This window comes from Equus przewalskii, chromosome 20 (assembly GCF_037783145.1).
Source record: "Equus przewalskii isolate Varuska chromosome 20, EquPr2, whole genome shotgun sequence".
Taxonomy (NCBI): Eukaryota; Metazoa; Chordata; class Mammalia; order Perissodactyla; family Equidae; genus Equus; species Equus przewalskii.
In genome coordinates this window covers 9,403,065-9,428,000 of record NC_091850.1, presented here as the reverse complement: position 1 = coordinate 9,428,000, position 24,936 = coordinate 9,403,065, and the positions used below count along the sequence as shown (strand labels likewise).

General features: G+C 40.3%; 1 protein-coding gene across 3 annotated transcripts in view; it reads right to left on the bottom strand.

Moving 5' to 3' along the window:
• Positions 1 to 22,399, bottom strand: part of HTR1A (5-hydroxytryptamine receptor 1A) — a 64,006-nt gene extending 41,607 nt beyond the window's left edge. The window contains exons 1-2 of one of the 3 annotated variants that reach the window (XR_011530555.1): positions 22,245 to 22,399; positions 6,953 to 7,082 (exon numbers count right to left, since the gene is read on the bottom strand). Coding sequence is in view for 2 of the 3 variants with exons in the window: in XM_008510694.2 (XP_008508916.2) it covers positions 19,595 to 20,863 (1,269 nt within the window). In the remaining variant the exon portion in view is untranslated. Of the gene's footprint in view, positions 1 to 6,952; positions 7,083 to 16,899; positions 21,249 to 21,606; positions 21,646 to 22,244 lie in introns of those variants that run through there. The other 2 variants (XM_008510694.2, XM_070587495.1) reach the window with 2 other exon arrangements.
• Positions 22,400 to 24,936: the final 2,537 nt, after the last annotated feature.

The following is a 24,936-nucleotide window of genomic DNA, read 5'->3' as shown; positions in this document are numbered from 1 at the left end:
TCACAACTAGCATATTATAGAAATAAATTTTTAATGGATTATAGCTATATATAAAATGCATCCCACATGGCAGAAGATATTTGCTCCAGAGTCTCCAAAGCTAGAACAAACACAATATGAATTTTCTATAGAAATAGAGTTTTTCCTAACACTGATTAAGTTTTTCATTTTTTATATCACACAAGTTATGAAAATTCATGGCAGAAAAAAATTTAATCATCTTTAGTCCTACCACAGAAAGATAAACACTGTTAACATGTAGGTATATATTCAAGACTTTTTCTTATCCATATGCACAAACGTTTCTTCACATACAAATATTTTGTAACTTGCTTTTCTCATTAACAATATATTGCTAACATCGTTCAAAAACAGTACATCTGTGTTTATACATCATTTTGAATTATTGCATAATATTCCATTGTATGGATTATCATAATAAATTCTCCCAAACCTCCATTAACCTCTATCTAGTTTTTCTGTTTTATTAACAGCGCTATTATGAACATCTCTATAAATGCATCCTTGATCAGTGGTCTGATAAATTTTCAGAGAAGAATTTTGTAAAAACGGAATTACTAAACCAAAAATAACACACATTGAAAGGTTCATGATATATAGCACCAATTTCTCTTCTGGAAAATTTGTACGAACTTACATTTATTAACTGTATGTATGAGCGTTCGTTGTCATCACACTTTCACTTTTTTAAAAATCTTATTAACCTTTTATGTCATGGTTCCATCCATTAAAACATTTCTCAAAGTCATTAGTAAGATCAAGATTTGACTTCCACTCACTGCCCACTTCCCACCCAAGTCTTCAGCTTGGACTGGGAAGGATATTTTTCAGAGATGCTATTCAGGGAATTTTTTCACAGGTCACCTTCTCTCCATCTCCACTGCTACCTCATTGTTCCAAGCCACCATCTCTCAAGCCATCTGGGAAGTTCCTAACAAAGCCTCCTAAGGGACCTCTCCTTATATTCATACTCACCTGCATAGTCCATCCACTAGACAGCAGCCACAGAAGTCCTTCTACAACACACGGCACATAGCAGGTCATAGCACTGTACTGCCCCAAACCTTCCAAGGCTTCTTATGTCAACAAGAAAAAAACATTCAAATGCCCTTACCTACAAGGTCTTCCTTCAACAAAATTAACATCTGTCATGATACAATAATTGGTTTAATAATCTAATCCTTTAAAACTAGTTCTAAATTTCCCTCAGAGAATATAGTTTTGTCAAATAATCTGCATTTGTAAGCACATTCCTATTAAAATGATGACAGATTAAATAAGTGGTCCCACCCTGGATTAGTTCACATCTCTAAACAGTGCTTAAAGACAAATTTACCAAAGACTTAGGACAGCAGAAAATCAAAATTATGTTTGTCAAAATAGCCAGCAAACTATCTTCCTCTCCTTGTTAATATTTCCTGTTAGTTCTTGAGTTATTACACGGATCAATCACCTTCCTCATGCTACACCTCCAGGAAGGTGGTTTATCATTCACAAACTCTGCTTTGAAAACTTCTTTATCCTTCTACAAATGTGATTTCTGCAATATATATAGATATATCTCCTTCCTGACACAGAGCACTGAATGTTCCGCCAATGACAGCGACTCATTCTGGTCGCCAGAGGACAGTGTTAAATTTTTCATCTCTGGCAAGTCATTTTTAACTGTCACAAAATCTAAAATTGATACATTTGTACAGTGCAGATATCCTAAATATTGATCACTTTGTTTTTAAGTCCATTTATGATTAGTTTCTATTTATGCTGAGTTCTAATGTGTTGCCTCAAAAAATACCTTAGTCAAGGGTATCCCCTGATGGCCACTCAGTAAATTAGAGAATAGTGACAAAGGCTCCTTATTGTTCTGCATGACTTGCCTAGTCAGCACTGTGCTTGTTCCCAGAAGGCTCCTGGGATAAACAGGAGACCAAAAGTTTCATTGGCCTTTTCTCATTCTTTCCCAAAACGTAGAGGATAGTCCCAAATATCAAAAATCTCCAATGTAAAGTCTCAGACCCATGAAGTTATCATCATCGTGAAGGACACACTCCATTTTCCTATATGATGAGGTGTCTAACATAGCATCAGATATTTTCTAAGCTCTTTGTATCCATGGTTTTCTGTATTTCAGAATCACCCGTGGAGATTTTGATGTTTGCTTTGTTAGTAGCAATTTTTCAGGCCTAACTCTAGACCCAGTGAATCAGAATCTCCAGATGGGGGTGCAGCCATTCATGATGTATTTAAAAGCTCCCCAGGTAATTCAAATTAGCCAGAATTAAGAAAAACTGTTAGAACATAAGTATTTACAAACAACTACTCCATCTTCAATAATTACTTCAGTGGATAATACGGGGAGTTTTGATCACAACTCACTTCCTAGCCATTCAACTAAATAAATAGCTTGGAATTACTGCTGTGGGGTCATTTGATCCCCTAATTTTCTGTAACCTTTTAGCTTTCACTTAGTGTTTTGCCCACTTCCCATTAAGCTACAAACACCTAGGGGTTTCTCCCTTATATTTGGACACTGACAGCCTTCGTTATTACAGCCCTTCCTCTCTGCTGCTAGGCCACATTCATTCTCCTATGGGCACTCCAGAATTTACCCCAATCTACAGCCTAACCGGCCCTCCCCAGTGGATTAGTGGTTAAGATTCAATATTCTCACTGGCATGGCCCGAGTTGGTTTCCCAGTTGGGGAACCATACTACCTGTCTGTAGGTTGTCATACTGTGGTGGCTGTATTGCTGTGATGCTGAAAGCTACGCCACTAGTATTTCAAATACCAGTAGGGTCACCCATGGTGGACAGGTTTTAGCATAGCTTCCAGACTAGACAGACTAGGAAGAAGGACGTGGCCACCCACCTCCAAAAAAATAAGCCATGAAAACCCTGTGTATAGTAGTGGAGCATTGTTTGAGACAGCGCCGGAAGAGAGAGGGTGGTGCAAAAAGACCAGGCAGGGTTCCACTGTGCTGTACACAGGGTCACTAGGAGTGGGAATCAACTTCATGGCACTGAAAACAACAAGAGCTCCACTAATAAATTTTTAACTGCAGAAAACATGTATGAAACCTCTGTGCCTCTCTGGTGTATCCACAGTGCTAGATACCTAGCAGAACTTAGTAAATATATTGAGAACAAATCCTTACTCCACTCTGTGGATCCTAAATTTCAGGAAACCTTTGATTAACAAATGAACAGGTTGATAAGGTAGGATGGATGGCTTTGTAACTTTTCCCTATGCATTCACTTTCAAAGGTTATACACATTTTTGGAAAACACTTAAGTAGAACTTATTCTAAATGATCAATATTTATACAAAGATAGTTTAAACTACAGCTCTACTTTATTTAAAATTAATTACTTCAACTATTAAAACAGCAGGTATTATATCATACTGTTAACAGTTTCCAAGTTAAAGCTTAAAGATCTTAGTTCCTGGCAAAAATAACATAGTAGGAGCAAACCTGTGATGAAAATGACAGTGGATTTCTCTCCTTGGTAAAATATTCTGAAAGTAACTGACCCCATTATCCAAGGTTAACACCGCAGTTATTAGGCATCAATTCTTGTTCCATTTCTCATTTAAATCTGTGCCCTGACCGATGGCATTCTGTGACAAATGCATTCATTATTCAACAGCTAAAAGAGGAGTCATAACTTGGAACTTGAGGATGAAGAACATGGAAAGCCCATATTACTTGAGTTGTCTCAGCTTCAGCACTGCTACACAGCAGAATTTACAGAATCAGTTTGAGATTTACTTGCCTTGAATATTGTGATTAGTGCTAGATGTAAACTTAGAGTTAACACAAGTAAATTTAATTCTACACCAATAAAAAATGTTTTAATTAAAATGATGATCTGAAATTATTCAGAGTTTAATAATAGGTAGAATGATGTCCTTCTTCTCTGTGGAATTTTCATGTTACTGAGGAGAAGGGAGAAATGGAGAGAAAACGGAGCAGGCCTTTTTGTACAATAGCACTACTAGCCTGTTTTTCTCCTGGGAACATAAAGAGTCCACCTCTTAATTCCACTCCTACCATTAGGTTGGTAGATATATTTCTGTCTCAGGGGTTTCAATGTACTGTGGACAGGGAACTGGGATCACTAACCAGCCATGTAACCTTAAGATAATCACTTAAATTCCCTGTATCTGTTTCTGTAAAAAGACATATTTATTTGGACACTCTTCTATTTCTACGTCCCAAGAATGATATAAGAATTATATGATATTCTAAGTGTGAAAGCTCCTGGAAAAGTCAACAAGCGTTACAAAAACAAAGGGGAGTTTACGGCTTTTTTGATCTTGGATTCTTCCTAAATGCATGCACTACCCTTTGCTGGTCATAAAAGTACTTCAAAACTTTTTCTTTCTAAAACATGAAAAGGCAATCATGTACAGATTCATCTAGATCTGGGTTTCTCAACCTCAGTTCTATTGATTCTTGAGGCCACATTTAGCTGTGGGGCTGTCTTGCGCATTGTAGGATATTTAACATAATCTCTGACCTCTACCTACTAGATGACAGTGGCACTCTTCCAGTCATGTTGATGAAGAACGTCTTTAGACATTTCCAAATGTCAGTTGGGGGTGGGAGGGCATAAATCACCCCAAGTTGAGAACCACTGACTTACATGCTATTTCATACATGCAGATATAAAAATTATTTTGTTAAAAGTACGTCACACTTTATAGGATATGCTTAAGTATCAAGTAATAAATTATATATGTATATATGTAAATGTTCATGGAAAAAATCAGTGATGATGCTGTCAAACCCATTATTAGCACATTAGATGCTATTAAAATATGATTAAAAGGGTAAGAAGCCCATTAAACCAAACATCATGAAAAGTTACATAACAAAAATATATCAAGGTAAGAGCACAATATTTTAGAAATTCATACCAATTGAATATTTGAATATGATCAGATACCATATCATCAAAGCTTAAATGCAAAATAAGAAAGAGGTAATCTGGTCATTTAAAATTAATCTCTTTCCTAAATTGCTAGAGAAAAAATTGTAGTGCCATCAGATGACACCAATCAAGTGTGTGTGTTTGAGATGATCAAGGCTTAATTATTTAACAATGAAGAATGAGATCAATGGCCCAGACTCTCAATATTGTTGGAGTTTCACAGTCAGCTCTTGAAATCCTCATTATTTAATGACACTCTTTCAGGACTGAAATACAACAAAATGAAAATACATCATTTCTTCACATTTTATGGTTTTTATTACTGTTGTTTTGGCAGTGCAAGTATACCAGCCATCTGGTTCCTTTGGAGAGGCTTAAGAGTGGTAACATTGTGGTCTACTGTGAATACAACCATAAACTGAACAAGCAATGATGAGCTCCACCACTCCACTAGAGCCAAAAATTAATGAGTGAGAGAGAGAAACTCACTTCAAGGTCAGGCAAAGGCAAAGCAAAGACAAGGAGGGAAGAAGGTTGATGTTACATTTTCTAGTAATTTACCAGTTTACCAAACTCGTTCTCAAGTCCTGTTCATTGTCTTATTTCTTTAAAATAAAAGCTCTATTTCATGGGTAACGATAGTTTGTAAATGCCCACTTCTTTCTCCCTCAGACATTTGAAAAAAGCCATTAAAAACAGCTAGGTAAGTCTGACTTCTACCTAGCTGCCTTCTGTTTTATGCAATTAAAAACTCAGCGTATTACAACTCATATTAGATATAATTTTTCTCCCTGCTCTATAACTACAAAACCAATGAGTGACCCAACCATAGCTTCTGCCTTGAGTAAAGATCAAATAACATTTGTTAAGTGGGTACTATCTAGTCGACCTTTTGCTAAATATCTCCAGACATTATTTTGTATAATTTTAGCACCCAGTTAGGAGGAATTGGTTATACTGTGGGAAGTAAGCTTGAATATGGGGAATCTTTTTGCCAGAGAATATTAATTTAACAGTGGCACTCAAGACATAATAAAAAAGGAAGAAATGGGGGAGAGGAAGAGGAAATAGACAACGGTTTAGGAAGCTGTAACGATCATGCAATCATCCAGGCATGAAGTAAAACCTAGAATGAGAATGTGGGATATTAAAAAGAAATAGAAGGGGCATATGTGAGAGACACAAAGATAGAAGAATAAGACTTGCTAATGAGGAAAGTTGAAGAACTGTGAAAAAAGCTAGGGTTCACTCATTCCCATGGATCTAGTTTACTACAAAGCCAGACTATCTAACCGCAGCTAATAACTTAGAGTACTTGAGAATTCAAGAATCCTTGTTATAAAGTCAGTGGGGCAATTTTACTTACATTAACTATTCTAGACCTTATTTACCCTGCTGAAGTCATTGTCCCCACTGCTATTATTTGTTACCTTACTTCTTGCATAAAAAAGTCATCAGGCACAAATTCCTTCCTGTTTGTGAAAGTTCCAATAATTAAGAGTCCTCTAGATTCTTAGAGAGACAAAGGTGAAGTTGAGGAAATCAGAGTAACTGCCAGCTCTAGAATGTATCCATATGCTTTGATTCTCCATTCCCTCAATTTGGGATCACGCCAAAAGTGGTGGATGAGAGAACCAGGCCAGAGGGACAGAAGAAGTGGTTGCATGTGCTCTAGCTTAAAGGGCAGCACAAACTCTGAGGCAGCTCTCAACAAGTACTGCTGCGGCTTCCAGCTCCACCCAACTCTCTCTGGCCTTTGATCTCACTCCCAGGTCACAGATTCTCCAACATAGATGTGTTCTCATTTTGATTGTTCACCTGGGGCATCCATCTAGACATGTAATTCTCGAATGAAACCACTGACAAATTTATCCTCATACAATATCTTCCTTTCTCCTCAAAGCTGGATTGTATCTCTACCTCTTCATACATTCTCCCTTCACCTCCTATCACACAGAATGTTCCCACTTCAAATCTTAACACTTCAATGTTTCACCTTGTCAAGACTTCACTCCTTCAATTATCTTCTCTTTCACCAGAATCTTCAGTTCTTCCTGCCTTCAATCTTCTTTACTTTTTGTTTCTGTTTTCCCCCGTCTCTAGACACATACACTGGTCTCTTTTATCTGAAAGAAAAGGAAATGTTTATTTCATCCAACACTCCTTTCAGTTCTTATAATAACATATCCTCTCTCAAAGTAGGGCTCCACATGCAATGTCTGAGTAGCCTCTGTGTGCCCCCTTATCTCTCATCAGTTTAACTGATTTATTCCTCTTTCCTACTATTGAAATTGAATTCTGGAAATTTGTCAATGACCTTCCATTTCTTCTGTCCCAAAGTAGCACCTTGTGTTCTTAATTTCCTCATTTCTCATCTATTCTAATATCCCCCAATCTCCAAATGTGAGTTCTCTTTAACAGTCCATTTTACACTCAATCAGTCTCCAGGTCCTCTCAGCTCTTTCTTTGCAGTCCTCTGCTATTAATCACTCCCTTTTAAATCCTTCTTTAATCATGCTAAGCTATTCTAACTGCAATAGCCACCTAACTATGCTGGGGAACTCTTGAATAATCTCATGTAGTAACACAGGAAGGATTTTTGGCCATTTGCCATCTTATTACCATCTACATACAAGTATAAACACATGGGCTTGGAAAACTTTCACTAGAAAAGTATGACACAGCTAAATTCAGATAATTTCATTTCCCTTGGGATAATTTATCTATCTTATAACCACGAGAATACACAAAATCACAAGATGTTCTATAATATTTTTGTTTTTTGCATAATGCCATAACAATTAGTAATATCTCTATTAGAGAATATAGAAAGCCCCCCTGTCAGTTGCACAAATGATAAAAGAAAAATTGTCATTGTATGTCCTTGTTGCTAGTGAACTTGGTCAACTTTCTGTCCTTCCTGGCCTGGCTTGCTCCCCCACCACCTTTGGTATGATCCAAAATTGAAGGAATGAGGAATAAAAATGGCAAGTAGGGGGCTGGTCCCATGGCCGAGTGGTTAAGTTCGCCCGTTCCGCTGCAGGCGGCCCAGTGTTTCATTGGTTCAAATCCTGGGTGCGGACAGGGCACTGCTCATCAAGCCACGCTGAGGCAGCATCCCACATGCCACAACTAGAAGGACCCACAACAAAGAATATACAACTGTGTCCCAGGGGCCTTTGGGGAGAAAAAAGGAATAAATAAATAAATAAATAAAACCTTAAAAAGAAATGACAAGTAGGAGACTTTAGAAGGGAGACATGCAGTGCAAGTTTTGAGATACTAACGGGGAAAGCATAATGGAAGAAAAGGATGCATCAAAGAAAGGGAAAGGCATTGAAGAAATCAATTGTGCCTACTTTATAATTTTTCCGAAGACCCAAGGACTGGCGAAAGATGTGGCTCAGGGACATTGTCGTAAATGAACTCCATAAAACTAAAGCCATAGCAAAACTAAGTCTCTGAACTAAGGCACTGGTGATGAGCACTAGGCTTCCTCTTGGCTTCCCAGTACTAGCCAGAACACACACTGAAAGTGTGTTCTCTTGGCCTATGTGCATTCCTTCCCAGTAGTTTTGTGACCTTGACCAAGATGGAAAACAGCTGGCAGTTACCTCAGTTGTCTAGTGCAACCTCACTGACAGGACACTGCAAAGTTTTTACTCAATGTATTGGCATTTAATGTTGATCAAGGCAGACCTAATGCTGTACAAACAACCCAAAAATCTCAGTTTAAAGTCAAGTTTCATTAAACTCTAGTTTCGTTTCTGTTTTTATCACAGTCAAAGGCTGGTTGGTGGGAAATGGGGTGGGAAAGACTTTGGTCTACATAGGGAATCAGAGGTTCAGGCTCCTTACATCTGTGGTCCCTCCTCTAGGTCCAGGGAGCCCTCTCCATTTAGCTACCAAATGAGAAAAGATCACTCTGGAGGTTTCTATAGTGCAACCCTAAAAGTGGTGACATCACTTCTGCATGTATTATATCAGCTTGACACCAACCTCACAGCCACACCCCACCGGAAGGGAGATTAGAAAATGGTAGTCTAGCTGTGCTTCCAGGAAGAAAGGTCTTGGATATTGGTGAGCACAAGCAGATTCTAATACATTATTGAACCATAATAAGATACCGTTGTAACCAGATAGAAAGTATAAACACTACTGTCAATATCATTATGATTATTAAGGTTGTTTCCAGAGTTATGGATACCCACTCAGATTCTTTACAAGGACTGAAATGTATTAGGGTCTTTCTAACACCTCCATGCACAGTCAATCCCTCCTAAACATTGAATTTCCTGTGCATATCTATAAGCAGTTCATCATTACATATTTGCAATGAGATATGCACAGAGTGTGTCTAGTCATTATTAAAGATGATGCAGGGGCTGGCATGGTGGTATAGTGGTTTAGTTCAAGCACTCTGCTTTGGTGTCCCAGGGTTTGCAGGTTTGGATACCCAGTGCAGACCTACACACTGCTCATCAAGCCATGCTGTGGTGGCTTCCCACATACAAAATAGAGGAAGATTGGCACAGATGTTAGCTCAGGGACAATCTTCCTTGAGCAAAAAGGGGAAGATTGGAAACAGGTGTTGGCTTAGGGCCAATCTTCCTCACCACTCCCTCCACTCCAAAAAAAGAACGATGGGCAGGCCAGTATAATTTTAATACCAAAATCAGACAAAGCTATAACAAAAACTAAAGAACGATATCTCTTAGGAATATAAATACAAAACCCCTCAAAAAAATACTAGTAAACCAAATCCAGCAACATATAAAGAAAAATTATACACCATTATCAAGAAGGATTTATCCCAAGAATGTAAGGTTGGTTTCACATCTGAAAATAAATTAATGTAATACACCATATCAACAGAATAAAGCAAAAAAAAACAAAAAAAACACATGATCATTTCAATCAACCCAAAGAAGCCACTTTATAAAATCTGTGATGAAAACACTCAACAAAGTAAGAAAATAAGGAAATTTCCTCAACCTGATAAAGGACAGGTATGGAAAACCCATAGTAAACATCATACTTAATGGTGAAAGTCTGAATGCTTTCCCCATAAGATCAGGAAGCAGACAGGATATCTAGTCTCACCATTTTCATGCAATCTTGTACTGGAGGTTCTAGCTAGGGAATTGGTCAAGAAAATGAAATAAAGCATCCAGATTGAGGGGGAAAAAAAGTAAAACTATCTCAATTTACAGATGACATGATTTTGTACATAAACAAATCCTAAGAAATTCACTAAAAGTCTATTAGAATAAATAAGATTAGCAAGACTGCAGAATAAAAGATCCACATACAAAAACCTAGTGTCTGTCTATATACTAAAAATGAATAATTTGAAAATGAAATAAAGAAAGCAATTTCATTTACAAAAACATCAAAAAGAAGAAAATGCTTAGGAACAAATTTAACAAAATAAGTGCAAAACTTACACTCTGAAAACTATAAAACATTGTTAAAATAAATTAAAGCAGATTTAAATAAATGGAAAGACATTCAATGTTCATAAATCAGAAGATTTAATATTGTTATGACGATACTCCCTATATTGATCTACAGATCCAATGCAACCCCTATTAAAATCTCAGGAATTTTTTTCTGAAACTGACAAGCAGATCTTAGAATTCATATGGAAATGCAAGGCACACAGAATAGCTGAAATGATCTTGAAAGAATAGAACAAAGTTGAAGGACTCATGTTCTCCGATTTCAAGACTTACGACAAAGCCACAGTAATCAAGACTGTATGATAGCAGCATAAGGGTAGACAATATAGATCAGTGGAATAGAATTAGAGTCTGAAAATAATCCTTTACATTCATGCTCAAGTGATCTTCACCAAGGGTGCTAAAAATAACTCAATGAGGAAAAATAGTTGTTTTATCAACAAATGGTAGTGGAAGTACAAAAATCTGAAGTTGAGCCCCTTTTTATATGGTGTACACAAAATTTAACTGAAACTGGATCAACTATCTAAATGCAAAAGCTAAAACTATAAAACCCCTAGAAGAAAACATAGGAGTAAATTTTGTGACTTTAGATACACTCAAAAAGCACAAACAACAAAAGAAAGAATAGACAAATTGAACTTCCTCAAAATTAAAAACTTTTTGTTGCAAATGATAACATCAAAAAAGGAAAAGATGATAGAATTAGAGAAAATGTTTGCAAATCACATATCTGATAAGAGGCTAATATCCAGGATATGTAAAGAACTCTAACAACTCAATAATAAAAAGACTACCTAATTTAAAAATGAGAAAAGGATTTGAATAGATACTTCTTTAGAAAGATATACAAATGGCCAGTAAGCACATGAAAAGATGCTCAACATCATTAGTTACTAGAGAAATGCAAGTCAAAACCACAATGAGATACCACTTCAGACCAACTAAGATGGCTATCATCAAAAAGACAGATAGTAACAAGTATTGGCAAGGAGAAATCGAAAGGGACCCTTTGCATTGCCAATAGGGATGTAAAAAGGTGCAACCACTTTAGAAAACATTTTGGAAGTTCCTCAAAACATTACACATTGAGTTACCATCTGACCCAGAAATTCTACTCCTAGGTTTCACCAAGATTGTGAAAACATGCCCACACAGAGATTTGTACATGAATGTTCATAGCATCATTATTCACAATAGACAAAAAGTGGAAACAACCCAAATGTTCAGTAATGAATGAATAGCTAAATAAAATATAGTATATCCACAAAATGGGATACTATTTGACAATGAAAAGAAATAAAGTATTGATACATACTACAACACAGATGAAGCTTTAAAACATTATGCTAAGAAAAAGAAGCCAGTTACAAAAGATCACATATTACATGATTCCATTTATATGGAATGTCCAGAATGGGCAAATTCATAGAGATAGAAAATAAATTAGTGGTTGCCTAAGGCTCAGGGTTTAGTGGTAAATAGAGAGTGACTGCTGAAGGATACCGAGTTTATTTTGGGAGGTGATGAAAATGTTCTAAAACGATTATGGTGGTAGCTGCACAACTTTGTGAATGTACTAAAAACCTTCAAATTGTACACTTTAAATGAGTTAATGTAAAGAATGTGAACTATATCTCAATAGACTTGTTTTCAAAATAAAACTATATAATATAGCAAGATGGCAGTGGTAGCACAGTAGGAAGTTAAATTCAGGTGACTTGGCTTGCCAAAGGCAGTTTTTTTCACTATGTAGAGTACACACCAGAGTTTTGGGGTTACAGGACTATCTGAGACTCAATAAGACCCCATTCAGGGCTTCCCATGACCTGGCTGGGCTTTATTCTGAGCAGGTTGAATATTAATACTTTCGATCTAAATGAGACTGCTGTCAAGAACAGGAAAAATTCAGAATTTGACCATCCAAATCCCCAAATCTGCAATTTCCTGGTATTTCCTGTTGGAAATATACCCTTTGTAGTTTTCACAATTAACTGTTATTTAAGATTTATTTGTTCGAGTGCTCATTTTCACCAAGTCTCAATCTAATCTCATGCTTCTGATAACTCTTTCAAAGTGTCCATTTAAATGTCACCTTATCAGTAAGCCCTTCCCTGAACACCCTATAAAAAATAATAACATCCGTTCCCTCCACCTCAGCACTCCCTATATATCTTACTCTAGTTTATTTTTTTCCATAATACTGATCACCATCTGATATGCTGCATATATATGTGATTTTGTGGTGGTTGTTAATTTTCTCTCCCCTCTAGAATGTAAACTCCTTAAGGTCTGCAACTGTGTCAGTTAGCCTTTTCGTATGACAAACAACCTTCATAGTTCCCAAGTCTGTGTCCTGACAATTTCAAATGAATGAAGTTGAGCAGTTTCTCTGGTGGTAGCTGTGCTTACTCTTGTGTCTGCAATCAGCTGGTGAGTCCACTGAGATCAGGCTGGTCCATGATGGCCTTAGCTGGAAGGACTCTTCTCTGCGCCAGGCGATCTCTTGGTCTCCAGCAAGTGAGCACAGGCTTGTTCACATGGCGGTTGGGCAGGATTTTAAGGGAGCATGTGGAAGGGTGCAAAGCCTTGGGAGTTCCATGGTCAGAACTGGTCTCACATTAATTCCGCCCCATTATATTGGCCAAAGCAAGTCACAAGGCCAACTCAGATTCAAATGGTGGGAAAGCCTCCATATCTTGATGAGAGAAGGTGAAAATCACATTGTAAAAAAGGTTGGACACATAAAGGGGAATAACTGTGGCCATTTTTGAGAACATTCTACCAGAGAGTTTTCATCTGATTTGATCACTGCTGTATCCCAAGCACCTAGGACAGTGCCTAGCCATAGGTGCTCCAGAAATTAGTTGAATGTGTGAATGAATCATCTGCCTACCACTCCTGAACCAGAGTCTATCTCATAAATTACCCCTTCTCTGTGACAAATCCTTACAACATAGTATATGCTTACAAAAGTCTGCATTGTTTGTGAATATTTGCACTTGAAGTCTTGTCTCTACTGTTCTTTTAAAGTTAAAACCAGCTTTCTCAGTTGCTTTCTCTCTCTTTTATTTAGTTCGTGCAAAGTCAGACTGATTGCTTCCAGAGACTATGAAGCACACCATATGTCAAAGAAGCTTCCCCTCCGAGGACCTTTGGGAAGTTTCCAAACAGTTTCTCATCAATCTCCACAAGTTTATAACAAGACAGGTGAGACCCGTTGTCTACTCCTTCCTTTCCCCCCTCACTTCTTCTCCCAGTCAGCCTGTTTCCTTTTCTTTCTTCAGAGGTGAAACCAACTGAGACACCACAGAACAACCAATTGCCAATGCAAGACAGCTCCTTGAAATCCTGGCCTGGGGAACTTTCTGAAAGGCTGGGCAATTGCTCAGGGTTACTAGCAGGTGTCATGGAAATGACTGAAATAGGATCAGATATTGAAGTGTCTGTGGACCCAACTCATTTCCCCATCCCCACCATTGCCACATAAGCAAAGTGAGTTGGAAAAAAATGAATGAATTCGCTGGATACTTTAGCCTCATGGATCTAGATTTTCTATGAATATCTAGAGGATAAAGCAAGTCTGCTATGGACTTGAGGAACAAACTGGATTGCTCTGCTTTCCACTTGGTCAACTGGACAGACCTAATCTTTTGGGTTTTGTGTATCATTCTTAATACACTGCCTAACATTGTGTGTTTCAGTTGCTCTTCTTGAAAGGCTGTTGTAGTCCCTTTCCAACACACAGCATGTACTACTAAAAAGAAAAAAATCCATCAATAATCAGGGAATTGATCCAACCATCACTCTGTGAGGTGGCATTCCTCACCTACTCACCCAAGTGACAGACTATTCAGATGCTGTGACACGTATCAATACATTTCCCAGCAGACCCCTGAGATCTGGGCTGGAAACCCTTTAAGCAAAGGACAAAGCCTTTTTATATTTAGAGATAGGGCTGAAAAAGGAGACCCATAGGAGAAGCAACTCTCCACTTCCTCTTTTCCATTATTCACCCAAATCTTGGCTCAAAACCTCATTAACATCTTCAACTCCCTCTCTTCACCTCCAGACACCAAGTCCTGCCAGTTCTTTCTCTGATACGTTTTTCGGAGACTTATTTGTTCCCATTCCTTCTGCCAGCATCCCTCATTCAGTCCTTTATTGTTTCACACCTGCATCATTAAAATTACCTCCAAACAGAACACTTCTGCTTTCACTATTAGTAATCCCCAGTGACTAAAGCTATAGTTCTGGCTTTTTAACCTGGAAGTATGCTGCTTCCATATATGATCTCTAGCACTTTTTTCTATGCTTATTCACTACTATGTGAATCTTCTGCTTTGGCTGAAATGGTCTAATCGACATTCCCAAAAGGATCTGCTACCTCAAAGATAAATGGCATATTGTGTGAAAATCACTTAGCAAGAACACAAACATTATGTAAGTATGAAGTATTCTGTCTTGTACCTACCCTTGGTCAATCTGCTGTCCCCTTTTAATGGTTTAATGATTCTCTCCTTATTCACATGCTCTGTCCCTTACTCTGCTCACAACATTCTTCCTCTTATTTTCTCTAGCTACCCCAACCCCCATTCCTTTGACTTTAGATTCATCTTCTCTCCCCCTTTCCAGACTTTTCCAGTTGACACAATGCATGGGAAGTTCTAAGCCTGTATCTTTCTCTAGGATCATCACCTCCATAATCAACCCAGGCTACGAGCATTCAGGAATCCAGACAAAAATTTCACCTCAGACCCCACTTGACAGGAAGAAGGGACCAGGCTGTCTTTGGCACCATAAAGAATGTCTGCCTTTTCATACCACCTGCCATGTGCCCAGAGCTCAGTCCTGGAGGCTCTACACAGTTTTCCCTACCCAATCTTCCCTAGCCACCACAGTTCACTGGGGTTTTTGTCCTCTCAATTCTTACAGAGCCAAATTCCTGTGATTTGTCCTGTTTGGATGATATTTATATTCTGCCATTAGTGTTTATTAGCGTTAGCAGTTTATTCTTGTCTACCCAAATTGATTGAAAACTCCTTCAATGTGACAATAGCCTGTTATATTAATTTGTAGTCCCATATTTCAACATTTTTCCAAAAAGCCTGACATATGATAGCTACCGATTGGTTATCTGGGCTTGTTAATCACACTGGAAGTGACTGATAACAATTCTCTCTTAATTGGAGTCTTATAGAGGCTCAAGAAGGTCTGTAAAAAACAGAAAGCCATTGTCACCTTGGAGGAAGAGATGCCAGAGCAGAGAACAACAGAGAAGAAGGGAAATGTCCAGAATCTAAAAGACAAATGTGCTAAATGCATCATTTTACTCAAGGTCAGGGATGCATTTACTTAACACTTTTCAAATGAGAAACTCCAAACAGTTCTTGTACTCTCAATTTCTCTGTCTTTAGTTTTCATTATTGGGAGAATATGTAAATACATGTATTGCCTGAACTAAGCTTCATGCATTTTCAGAGTGTTCTCCTCTGTGGCTATATTATTCCCGACCTTGTCTTCCCCTTGGTTGTTTACCCAGGTCCACCTTGCCCTGTAGCCATCATTCTGATACCAGAAAGCAGCAGAATTAATAAATATAACATGGGAAATAAGAAGTATTACTGATGATTCCAGTATGGGAAAAGAGAGAATAATTAATTTTAAGATAATAATAGCTCTTATATACAGAACCCCACTATCAAAGGAGAGCCAGACAGAAGGACAATGCTGCTCCACTTTTAATTGGGTGATAAACCCCCAAACAACGAGTTTCTTCATTTGAAAGCAGGGAAGGCCATTTTCTTGTAGGTAGACATTGTGAGGAAGATAGAGGAGGGACCTCAGCGCTGTTCCCTGCTTTAAAATGGCAGGATGACCTCCCGTGGCTTTTACCAGAGGCTGTATTTCTTTGCTGCATTCCTCCACCCTGTGCATATTAATTAGACAGATGCCTAAATCTTAACTGTACGTGTCAGTCAGGGAAACTGCATGGCTTCATGGTTAACCAGTGATATGTGACCTCCTCTTTCCAGAAACAGGATATTTTTTTTCCCCGAGGAAGATTAGCCCTGAGCTAACATCTGTTGCCAATCTTCCTTTTTTTTTTTTTTTTTTTTTTTTGCTTAAGGAAGATTAGGCCTAAGCTAACATTTGTGTCAACCTTCCTCCACTTTACATGTGGGTTGCCACCACAGCATGGCTGATGAGTTGTGTAGATCCGCACCTTGGATCTGAACCTGTGAACCCAGGCCGCTGAAGTGAAGTGCACCAAACTTAACCACGATGCCATGGGACTGGCCCCAAGACAGGATTTTTTAAAAAAGAAATCACTCATCTAGAATGAGTTTCAGTACTAAAAACTAAATTTATTTGTCTAAGTGTCAAATCCTTGAGCTATATGGCAGGATCTTCTCCTGATAACTGTATTTTTTTAATTTCAATTTTAATATTGCACAAATAAATACGAGTAGACAGTGAATCTGATTAAAATAAAGATGCATGTGTGAGTGATATCTCTTTATTGTAGCATTACCATTATTGAAATCCTTTATTGTCACAGGGAAGAGTGAAAGCCAATTTTGATGCATATATACTTTACCTTAATACAAATACTTTAAACAAACAAACAAAAAGCTCCAGAGGCTCTTTACTGCTATGCACTTATTCCTCAAATTTCTCTATCGCCTTGGCAATTCTACTCTAATTGGATGCTTCTTCCCCATTCGTGTGTAAATCCTCCAAAGCAGGAAGAACAAATGTCCAAAAGACATTGCCATACAGTTCTGTAAAAGACACAAATAAACGAAAGTCTCAAGACTTCAAATGTAACACTTGCTGGCAAAGCCATAATTTGGCTGAGCCACTTTTGGGTTTTAATTATTTTATATATAAAATTTGTTCTAGGAAGTTAGGAAAACATACAGAAAAGTTAATTTTTTCATATAGCTCTATTTAAATTATTGTGAGCAAAAAGAAATTGAATTTTTAAATCAATAATTGTTGGACTGGAGAAGTCTACTTTTTTTTCTGCATCTCAGCCTCTTACTAGTATTACATATGCATAGACAAACCATCCACTGAGTGCCCAGAGTTCTCATACTTTCTCTATTTTAATGGAATATGACACCAACTCTCAGTTTAGGTTAGAGAAAAAGATACCAAACGGAGGCTTTGTTCATTTTGACAAACAATAAAATGGCTTCAAGTGAGACCTGTCTTTTCACCTTCTTAATTTTAAACACAAGTGAACTTTTCATTGGCAACTTTTGCAACACAGGTTCTCAAAACAACAGATGCAATCATTCAAAAAGTACAGTTGAGGAGAGAGAGGAGTAAGAATACATAACTTTGTGCAATTATTCATAAATGACACTGTTATTCATCGCAAAATTAGAGGCTAGATTTAATTATAACAAACCTCTTAATCCCGGTCAGTTGCACGGAAATTTACATTCAAACGGAGCACCGAAATAACTTCCCTTCTGGGGGCAGTAAAGATTACCACCGGTTTCTCAGCAAGAATGGCAAGGCTGAAAGAATAACTTTCCAGGGGCTTAAGCTTGGAGTGTTCTGCATACCAAATGGCGAGAAGCCTGTTCCCTTGTAGACCTGTGGCTCAGCAGCCAGGGAGCAAATGTAACCCTGTACAAGATTCTCAGGGACTCCGCAGGGAGAACACCTTTAACTAGTCCTTTGGGATCCCACTATTTAAAGTAACCGCCTCTGAGGTCACAGATAGCGCTAAACCTGTCGGGACCCATTTGACTGAAAACCCAGAACTTCTATTTGGAAACCAGGGTCCTGGTAACTACGTGTCCAGGAAGTTCTGCAGAACAAATCCTGTGTAGTGTTAAGACATGCTAAACAGAGCTGTCCTATCCCAAAAGGACGAGTGGGTGAACTAGGAGGAAAGAGTCTGCATCCTTTGGATAAAATTGTCCTTTCAAGCTCTACTGGGAGTGCCAGCTGAAGCCCGGCCCGCGCGAACTGAGGCCCCCTCCTTCTTCACTGCTGGACAAAGTTAACCCTTGGGCCTTCTCATCTCTCCGGTCCCAAGAACTTGGCCTGACCTAGCACTAATGGCTTCCGAACCTCTAGATCTTGTTTACCCGCGCTTCCGTGATTCCCAGTGCGTAGGAGGGGGAATGGATCCAAACCGGATCCAGTCCTCGCTAAGAGCGCACGCCAAACCGCAGACTGCTGGGGCGGCGCGCGGATCCCAGGTCGCTCGGCTTCCCCAGCGCTCACACCCTGGCCGGGAGCCTCCCTCAGTAGGTAAGTGTTAATGACAGCACGTGCAGACTCCCCAGCCACCTATACAAACAAAAGTCCGCTCTGGCTCCCCACTGATTGTCAGTTTCTTTGGTGAGTGCTGACACCAAGCCAAGCAAGGATAAAATCTTTTCGCACTCCCTCCTCTCTCTCCCCCACTGGCTCAGCCTTGTACTTACAAGTCAACTTTAAGGGAGAGCTTCTGGCCACTTGTTTTGAATCCAAGAAAATAAAGCATGAGGCTGTACGCGGGAGAATTATTCTGCGAGTCTACACAGGCGAGGATTCCCGGGAACACCACAGGCACAAGGAAAAGCAGACTCTCCTGCCTTTCCCAACTAGCAAATTAGTGCACTGGGACTGGCAAGGACATAAAGGGAAGCTGGGACAGGAAAGATGGGATGAGACCGGAAAAAAGTGAACTTTTCTGGGGCAAGAGAGCTGGCCGGGGAGGGGATGGGAAACAGCAAAGTCCTGAACCCTAAGTCCAACTTCTATCAGTGGGGCAATCCTGTGGGAGCCGTTAGTGGGCACGGCAGCTGGGTGCAAGCGTATTTTTCTTTGTGGATTTTTTTTGCCTTGAATGGCTGAGGCTTAAACTTCCGCCGCGAAGATTTTGGGGGCAGAAAAGGGAAGAGGCAATTGCTGGGATCAAAACTGATTGCGAGGCCAAGGTCGCTTCTCACAGACCCGGGGAATTTCCCAGGCCCTCCCGCCCCGCGGCTGGGGCCTCTTTGCCCAGAGCGCCCTCCCTAGGAGCAGGGGATTGAGGGGTGAGGAGCGGGGACGAGGTCTGGAAGCCGCGGGTGGAGCAGCTGAGAAACAAGAAAAGTAGCAAGTTATCATAGATGTTGATTCCAGAGGGCTGGGGGCGGGCCTAGTCGCGGGCTACTCCTTTATCATCATCGGCGGCAGAACTTGCACTTGAGGATCTTCTTAAATGCGTTTTGAAAGTCCTTGTTGAAATAGGCATAAATGACAGGGTTGAGCAGAGAGTTGGAGTAACCCAGCCAGTTGATTATGGCGCCCAACAGGGTGGGCATATGGCAGCTGCTCTCGCAGAAGGGCAAGACTAGGGCCACGATGAAGAAGGGCAACCAGCAGAGAATGAAGGTGCCCATGATGATGCCCAGCGTCTTCACCGTCTTCCTTTCGCGGGCCAGGGCCATCTTGCGCTTGGCCTCGGCGTTGCGCTCATTTTTCTTCTCGAAGAAGGCGGGAGCGCAGGGGATAGCACCGGCCTCGCTTGGCAGCGGCAGGTGCTCTTTGGAGTTGCCCATCCGGTGCACTTCGATCACCTCCAGGGCGGCGCCGTCGTCACCCTGCCTCACAGCGCCATTGGCGCACAGAACCCCCCCTGCCTTGTTCTCCACGCCCTGCCTCCACTCTCTGCTCCCTAGCTCGCCATTTGCGCTCTTCTTGCGCTGCGGGGCTGGCGACGCCCCAAGGCGGGAGTCCGCTCCCTTCTTCTCCACCTTCTTGACTGTCTTGCGGATGCGGAAGCGCGCGGCTCTAAAGATGCGCCCATAGAGAACCAGCATGAGCAGCAGCGGGATGTAGAAAGCGCCGAAGGTGGAGTAGATAGTGTAGCCATGGTCCTTGCTGATGGTGCACGCGTCGGGGTCTGAGCGGTCTTCGGGGGTGCGCCATCCCAGCATCGGTGGGATGGAGATGAGGAAGCCAACGAGCCAAGTGAGCGAGATGAGCGCGGCAGCGCGCCGAGGTGTCCTCTTGTTCACGTAGTCGATGGGGTCCGTGATGGCCCAGTACCTGTCCAGCGCGATGGCGCACAGGTGCAGAATGGACGAGGTGCAGCACAGTACGTCAAGGGCGATGAACAGGTCACAGGTGACCTGTCCCAGCGTCCACTTGTTGAGTACCTGGTACAACGCGGCCATAGGCAGCACCAGCACCGACACCATGAGGTCGGTGACGGCCAGGGAGCCGATGAGATAGTTGGCCACGTTCTGCAGGGAGCGCTCGAGGGCGATGGCGGCCACCACGCACGCATTGCCCAGCACCGCGCAGAAGATGAGCGTGCCCAGTAGCAGAGAGGTGATCACTTGGTAGCTGAAGGTCACATCAGAGATGCCAGTAGCGTTGGCGCGTGTTCCGAAGGGACCCTCGGAAGATGTGGTGTTGTTGCCTTGTCCAGGGCCGAGTACATCCATGCCTGCGCGCCCGGCGGGGGAGGGGGAGGGGAGAAAGAGCTGAGCCAGAATCCCCCTTGCCCCTCCCCCTGGGGTCTTCCGCCCCTTTCTCCTGTGGAGTTTCAGCTGGAGGGGATGCAGGGATTCAAGCAGGAAGTTCTTACTGCTCAGGCGAGGGCATCTCCGATGAGCAGCTTCTAGGCGCTCCCTGGGCTCCCGCGGTCCAGCGCGCTCAGAGACTCCAGCTGGGAAGTGAGTTGGCCGGAGAACAGCTCCGGGATCTCTGGGCGGCGGAGAGGTGGCTGGAACGTCTGTCTCTCGCTGTCCATTTTACTTTGCCGCTGCCCAACTGTCTGCCGGAGCCGGAGCTTCCCCACTGGCAAACAGTCTCCAAGCCTAGAAGTATCTGGAATAGAAAAACCCCATCCTCCCCGGTCACTCTGTGACCCTCCTCTCCCCTCTTCTCTCCCTCCCTCTCTCACACTCTCTCCTCCTCTCTTTTCTTTCTCTTAAGCCTCCTCCTTCTCCTTTCTCCCTAGCAGCCTTCCCTTTTAGTCCCCCTCTCCCCTCTCACTCTCCTTTCTTTATCCCTCCTGTGAGTAGATCCGACAGCCAGTCTCCCCTCCTCCCACGCTAACCCTCCCCTCTTAACGCTTCCCCAACCTTGATTATCTTTCCTCTGCGTCCCCGCCCTTCTCTCCCTCTAGCTCATCATCTTTGCTTTCAAGCCCCTTTTTGTTGACAGAGACTCAGAACTCGCTTACATACACCTGATCGCCGGTCAGACCAACATTACAACAAACAACTCCGCCTCCCACCCAGCCAAACTCGAGAGAAAAAAATTCTCACTACCCATTGCTTCATATTTCTGTGAAATTCTTAAGTAGAGTCAGCCACACAGAGTGGCAATAAGAAATGAGAAAAGGAGGCACACCGAGCCTGAATGGGGAGGTGGACAGCCCTGGGTCAGTCTGCAAATTATTGTTAATTGATGGAAAGAAGACAGAGTGTTTCTTAGCTTTTAAACACCCCCCCCCCCCCCCCCCCGCCCTCATCATCGCGCAGTCCAGCGTGACTCCTTTGTGGAGGACCTTGGAGAACTGGGGGAGGAAGGAATTATAAAGGACATGTCAAAGGACAGGTAAACAGCTGCATCTCAAAGTTAAGGAAAAATCCAATTCGGTATGTATTCTACATACACACGCACATACACTTGCGCCCGCGCAGACACACACACACACACACACACACACACACGCCTTTCCGTCACCATACTCTTTTAATTTCAGTGAATATTGCCATCTCCCCTGGCTCTGTGGCGAGTAAATGTAGGGAAGGGGATCTTTTGCCTATGTGCCGTAAATGAGATCGGGCATTTTATGCGGTCTTTTGTTTTTCTTACCAGAGCTTGCAAACCTCTAGGGAGAACTTGGTGGAATCCCTGGTCTCTGGCCCCGCAGTTTCTCTTCAGCTCCAAAACTGGGTTCAGCACCTGGGACAGATCTGGGCAAAAAGGGCTTCTGTCGCCACCTTCTGGCAAGTGTTTTAGAGCGCCATCTAGAAGAAATTAAGCAGGTATTGAGGAAATCCCATAACTTCAAGAAAGAAAAAGACGGTTATTAAAAGAAAAATAATATTGAGTTTTGCATTTTTTCTTGTCTTTTACTCAAAAATTTCTTTTAGTGTCCTCTTTTTCTCTTAATATTGTATATAAATCCTACTGTATTTTCTAGCTCTTTTTGAAAGCCTGCAGCATTTGTCATTCGCAAGTTCTATCTAGGAATGCAGTTTTAATAGATCTAGGCAAACACCTTCACTGGTGTTGGTTTTGTGCCGACAAAGGCACACATTTGCACACAGTCACCAATGGGAGGAAAAAAACAGTATTGGATTTTCCAAATGGGATGACAATGTAGAAAATAGAGAGACTGCTATGGGTTTGTTCTAAGCTGTTTCTTTTAGAAAGAAAACCAAATTAATTCCATGTGAACATAGGTAAAGAATGGAATTCCTACTTCATGAGAATACATGTATAACACAACAAAGTTCACTTATACTTTCTGATTACATGACCAAAATGAAGGAAAAGTTCAGAATGCAATCCCAAAAGCAGATGACTGTAGATAGCATGCACAGACTCACTAGGAACAGCAATAGTCTTAATATTGCGTTCAAATTTGAGCTCTGAATTTCATAGCTTTGAATTCTCCAAGACCAAATGAAAGAGCAACACCAAAGTTTCAAAGAAAATCTAGTTGGGTCAATGCATACAGTTCAAGGCAATGTATTTGGAGATGGATTGTTTTACAGTGCAGCCCTGGGCACAGCTCCCACTCAATCACTTCAGTATGCCACAATAATGAACCTGATATTTATAACGATTCATGGCTTTGAAAAGAAAGAGACAAGTACACGTGGTGATACTGGCTACAGACTCTGAAGAAGTCTTTTAAAAATTTCTGAAGGTACTCATTTCCCCTTTTAAAATCTACTCACAAATACAGGTAATACATCTTTGTTAAAATACAGTTGCAGGTCCAAAAATTAGAATATGAAAATAATTAAAATCTGGGTTCTCCAACGACAAAACTTTGGAAATCTAGTCGATAGAGTAAAATAAAAAAAATAAATTTAAAAAAGTAAATATATACATATCAAGGACATAACTGAAGAGGAATTGTGTCAAATTTAGCACATGTAAATATAAAAGTTGGTAAATATGTCAGTAATGTTTTACTAACTGAAAAATTTATTTTTCTTTTTCAACAAAGCTAAAATGCTGTAAAACTGGAGTTAATATTCATGAGGTCTGACATTTGCTATTCTGCTTTAATACTTTGCAACCCAGCATTTTTATTTAAGTTGAAAAAATCTCAAGTAGTTCATGTTTTCTTAGAAATAATGAACATAATATTTCAAACATTTCATTGCTTAACGTTTTAAGATTTTTAGGTAGTCTTATGAACACTTGGAAGAAAATAGTATAAAAGGATAGGCAGCACTGACTATGGTTGCATAACCTTCAAGTGGGTATTAGATAGTTACGTATAACTTTCTATTGAACTAATGATATCATAATATACATTAAATCACAATGATGTTGAATTTCTTCATGTTCACTTTCTGCCAATTCTTCTATGTTTAACCCTTAAAGATACAGAATCCCAGATATGCCAGAAGAAAATGATGCAAACCAAAGATCCTGCATAAAGAGTTAAGCTCTTGTTCTTTAAAGCCTTCGAAATTGGCCTAAAGAAAAGCTAGCCTTAAAGCAGATATTATTGATGACATCATTTGAAAACAAAACTTCCAGTCATTCTGCTTTTATTTCTCATTTGAGTCGACTAGATGCAAGTACGAACTTGTCAGTTATGGATCTGGGGTATTATGTATCATCCATTCTGTGCAATTTCTCTAAAATAGTTTGTGAGAGATAAATATTTTTACATTTTTACAGGAAATTTGATACAAGCCCAGCATTTCAATGTAGTTCTTTGACCAGAGACATAAGATTAAAAGATATTAAGCTGAAGGTTTGCTGTAAACTCTGAATGTCCTATCTTTACTGAAGGCTCAGTAATGGTTGGGGTTCCTCAGTAATTGATATGTTTATCCATAATCTTCGAATTATGGCTGATTTTTCTATTACTGAGGAAATAACCTATGTAGTAAAGAGTTGAAAATTTCCTTAGGCAATTATAAAAGTGGTTTCTAAAAGCTCCTATTAAAAAAAGTCTTTACTTTTTTTTCAAATAATTGAAACTAGGATAGTTTATTCTTTTCAACTAAAAATACTAGTTTGAATTTAATTCTCCTCAATTCTCAAATATTGAAGCTATAGGCCAATTGTAGTTTTTCCAAAACTGAATTTTTACTGGAATTCACTAGAAAAAAACTTTGAGAAATGTTTGCTTAAATAACTTAGGAAATGTGGTCTTCTGATTATCAGTGAGAATTAACTGGTAATTTATTAGAAATGCAACCAAAATGCAAGAGAATAAATTCTCCTTTAAAACTGAGCACACTTTTTTGTGTGTCTGAGTCTCACCATTCACCTTCCTCTGATGGTGTCACTCCACTGCTGCTTCTACACA